This window comes from Brassica oleracea, chromosome C8 (assembly GCF_000695525.1).
Source record: "Brassica oleracea var. oleracea cultivar TO1000 chromosome C8, BOL, whole genome shotgun sequence".
Classification (NCBI taxonomy): Eukaryota; Viridiplantae; Streptophyta; class Magnoliopsida; order Brassicales; family Brassicaceae; genus Brassica; species Brassica oleracea.
In genome coordinates, this window is record NC_027755.1 from 7,298,181 (window position 1) to 7,302,922 (window position 4,742).

General features: G+C 40.3%; 1 protein-coding gene across 1 annotated transcript; it reads right to left on the bottom strand.

Moving 5' to 3' along the window:
- Positions 1-59: 59 nt before the first annotated feature.
- On the bottom strand, positions 60-731 carry LOC106308563. Its single transcript, XM_013745718.1, has one exon. The coding sequence runs from the start codon at positions 729-731 to the stop codon at positions 60-62; it is 672 nt and encodes a 223-aa protein (XP_013601172.1).
- Positions 732-4,742: the final 4,011 nt, after the last annotated feature.

Below are 4,742 nucleotides of genomic sequence, written 5' to 3' on the forward strand. Positions count from 1 at the left end.
CAAGCCATGAGCTCTGTTCTCAATGGTTCGCAGAGGTTGGCTCTGATCTCGACACATCGTTATGGGCGGGATTCGTCGAGACAGACCGAGATTACCGGTTCGCAAGTTGGTTCGCGCTTCCCTTCTAGAGCTTCAACCCTCTGTGACTGCCAGAAGACTTTCGAGTCTTGTTCTGGGGCGCCCTCGTCGAGAGTCAGCTTTCTTTTCTTCTTGTGGGAAGCTTCGATCGCAAAGTTCTTTCTTTTTAACTCAGCGGCGAAACAAACTTGTGACATCCTGTGGTCTCCTTGAATTGTTTCGACTCCATGAGGGGTCGGAAATTTAAGGCATAGGTGGAATGTCGATGGGATCGCTCTCATGGAATTCAGCCATGGAGTTCCAATGATTACATTGTACGATGTTGGGCGATCGACGACCAAGAATTCCGTTATTTTTACGACGCTCCCAGCTTTAACCAAGAGGTTGATTGAGCCGAGGGTCATAGTAGCGTCTCCTGAGAGTCCGAAAATTGGACTGGGACCTTCTGTGATGGCGCACAGGTCGATTTCCATTCTCTCGAGGGTGCTTTTATAGATAATGTTGGCCGAGCATCCGGTGTCGACCAACACTCTTTCTACGTCGATGTCCTGGATGGTCAGTTCGATGACAAGGAGATGGTTGTGAGGTTTGACCTGGTCGGCCGTTGCTCTGTCCTTGAAAGAAACGACTTCGTGAGCTACTGGAGCGGACATCTTGTATCTTTAATCATTTGTGATTTTTGAGTTAGAGAATTCGACCCCCCCCCCTCCTTCTAGCGCCAAATTGTGGGATCCGGAATTCACACCGTTGATTTTAATGAATAAGTATGGAGGAAAACCAAGAAAACCCAATTTTCCCTGATGGTCCGAATTCTCTGCGTAATCACTTTCAGAGCATAAAAAAATAGATAGCAAGATAAAGATAAATAGTCGCTCGGAGGCGTTTTATTAATGAAATAGTATGAATACATGACTTCTCCGAGAGGAGTAGAGATATGCTAACTAGACAAAAGCAGAACAGAAAGGCGGCAAAACGTTCTAAGCCTTGCCTTGCTAGTCTAACCACCTAGGTTCTAAGTTCCCTAAGCTAGCAGGAGTTCTCTAAGTCTAAATTCCTGGATCCCTTTTCTTCTGCTCCAGCTCTCCTTATATAGTTGTTTTAGGTCGGTGGCCCATTTACTCATTTGCCTTTGGGCCCAAGTTTATCGTCGATCTTTGTATTTATCTTCGGAAACTTAACGTTTATCCTACTTCCGCGAGTTAGGATAAAACGTCATAACTCCCATTGGGCTCGGGTCCCTTCTAAATCGTAGATCGGCCTTTAGACACGTTTAGATCCTCTCGGGCCATTTTTAGGCCTTCGGGCTTTTCTACGATTTTAGTCGTAAAACTTCGAGAGTAACTCCGATCGAGACGAAACAAGAGGTATATGATCCAAAAGTCGGATATCACAACTATACGGAGAACACGAGAGTCGAAACGAGTCGGACTGGCCGGGATTGGATTGTCCTCGCCCTAGGGCGAGGTGAACCGGGCGCGGATCGTCCTCGCCCATGGGCGAGGTGACCTTGGTGATGGTCGTCCTCGCCCATGGTCGTGGTGACCGTGGTGATGGTTGTCCTCGCCCATGGGTGAGGTGGCCGTGGTCCTGGTCGTCCTCGCCCATGGGTGAGGTGGCCGTGGTCCGGTCGTCCTCGCCCATGGGCGAGGTGACCGTGGTGCTGGTCGTCCTCGCCCATGGGCGAGGTGATCTTGTGAGAACGGTCCGGCTCTCGGGTCATGACATGTCTCTTTTCGTACCGATCTTTCCGGAGACCCTCGTCCATAAGTATTTGTATTCTTCCGATATTTCTTTCGAGAAGTCTTTCGTGACGAATTTGCTAAAATGATAATCTTAGCCGTTGATTTTGAGATAACCGTTTTCGACCCCAACATACAACCGTTGGACTACCAGGTTCGAATTCTTCAAGTACTCAAAGCAACAATGACGGGTGGTCCCAAAATAATGAAAGGAGGTTGTCTTATTCTGGGTCTTGGTGTCGTTGTAGTTGTAGGAATTTTGATGTACAAGTAATTCCTAAAGCTATGATGAAGTTAAACTTTCTGTTCTTTCTAAGTTTTTCGCATGTTTCGCCTAAGTTATGCGAAGTTGAACGATTATGAAGTTTGATCTATTAAAAATGTTTTTCTAATTTCTACGATGTTGGACAATTGAGAAAGTGAAACTAACACAAATTTTGACACGTTTATACGAACAAGAACTTCAAGTTTTTGTTTTTTCTAAGCTTCTCGTATGTTTCGCCTAAGTTATGCGAAGTTGAACGATTATGAAGTTTGATCTATTAAAAATGTTTTTCTAATTTCTACGATGTTGGACAATTGAGAAAGTGAAACTAACACAAGTTTGTCTAATTTTAACAAAGTTGGAAAATCAAAAAAGTTAAAAGCATAAAGTTTCACCTACATTTAACATAGGAGTTTCGACACATGTTGATATCACTTAAATTACCCTAAGGAGTGATTTTACTCTCTCAAATAAGAGGTTCAATTGTAGTACTTAGGGATCAAATACACAAGGAGGTAGGAAACCTAATAAATCTAATTGGATTTGTTAAGTAAGGTGGTTTTAATGATTTAAATGTAAAGTTACAGTTGTTTGAGCAAGTAACTGCTCGATTGATTGTTTGAGGTTTGGTGCTTAAAAGGAAATAGCTAGACATAGGGTTTTTATTAAGAAAATTTAGAATTATAATCCTATAGATGCCTAACAAGTTGTATGCATGATATTGTAGAGCTCAACACTTATAAACGAACCACTAAGCTCTCGCTTTCTAGGTTCGTCTATTGACCAGTGTCGATCGATGATTCAATATGAATATCGATCGATACACTATTCGAAATGTTGACCGATTATTCTATTTGAATATCGATCGACGCTATTGGTCAAGCGTTAATGTGCGGGTTAAATGTGCTCACTAAGGTCACTCGATCAGCTCTCGCCTTACTCTTAGCAAGAATCTTAGCTCAATTAGAATGGTTTTAGGATGAGATTAAAGCTATCGCTTATATCTAACAATCCTAGGGAAAGTTCAAGTTAGCTAATCTAGAATCAGGTATTAATGACAATCCTAATGATTAATATCACAACTTGACAATCTATAGTTGGGGCTAATCCCTCATAACCTATTCAAACCCTAAAATCTAACAAGGAAACTACTCAGAAATGGCCAAGTAATTCATGACAACAATTAGGTATGAAATTTGTATTAGAATAGTAAATCGATATCAATGGAGTTCCAATCACAAATATAACTTTGTATCTTCTCTCCAATCTATCAAAATCCGAGAAAACCTTTTCTGTGAAAATAGTAAAACAAGAAAGCACTCTTTGCCTCTAACATGTTGGCAAAGCTTATATAATTAGGTTAAAATTCGTCAGAAGTAATCTTGTAAATTGGTGAAGACTTGGGCTTCAAGTCGACTGTGACCAAACTGGCTTTCTGCGTGCTTCCCTGACGATCGATGTCAAGATGTGAACATTGATCGATTATTTCTCATCAATATCGACCGGTGGTCGAGCTCGATGGTCATCTCGGGTGCTTACTCCAAATATCTCCAAAATGCACCAAAATCATCACTTATCTCCAAAGCACTTCTGATCCTATAAATATATTAAATAGACTCTATTATATAATAATTAATAGTTAAAACACTTATAAACCATGGGTAAAAGTGGGTCAAATCCATGGGCTATCAACTTCCCCAAACTTACCCTTTTGCTTGTCCTCAAGCAAAACAACCAGGCAGTCTCTCTGAAAGAGGTTTGAAAACAGCAGGGACTCATATGATTTAAAACTTAGAATCATCATCTCTACAATATTGCAATCCACATCTAAGAAATCCTAATCACAAAAGCACATTATATCATATCCTGGCTTAGCAACCAAATTCACCTAGCCAACAACTTAGCAAATCTTGTCTGACATTCCCCTCTACCAACCTCATTTCTTAGTATAAATAAAAGTGCATGCTTTACCTTCGGAGTATCAATCACAGGATGGAAGGATTTTCAAACAAGTATATGGACCTACAGGTAAACATTAGTTTATATCCTCTCTCTTTACTAATTTTCTCTCTCAGTCAAAGTCTGCTTATATTGCAAGATCATTGACCAAGATTGGACAGGCTTCCATGAATCAAGCCTTAATGGTGGTTGCCACCAAGTCATGTTCTAATGCTTTCCCTATAGAATTCTTATGAAGCAAGCCTTAATGGTTGTAGCCACCAAGTCATGTTCTAATGCTTTCCCTATAGAATTCTTATGAAGCAAGCCTTAATGGTTGTAGCCAGCAAGTTCTGTTCGAATCACTTCCTAATAAATCTCTAGTAAATATGTATTATTATATATATATATATATATATATATATATATATTTTAACTACATGTATAATTTTAATCTATATTTCGAAAATAGAGAGACAGGGTGATAAATCTATCTACACAAGGTTTTACCTTCCAGACTTGTTTGAAGAATCCGATTCCATGTATACCAAGCTCGAAGACAAGCAGTTGTGTGAAGTTTAGTGTTGGAGGTCGGCTTTGGTTCCTTCAAACAATCTCAGCAAGTGTGAATAATTGACAGGTTGATCCACTTTAGTATCTTTAGTACTATCTGCAATAAGTAAGTCTAGAATTGTGCTAAAGAGTGGTTAGATAACAAGAAA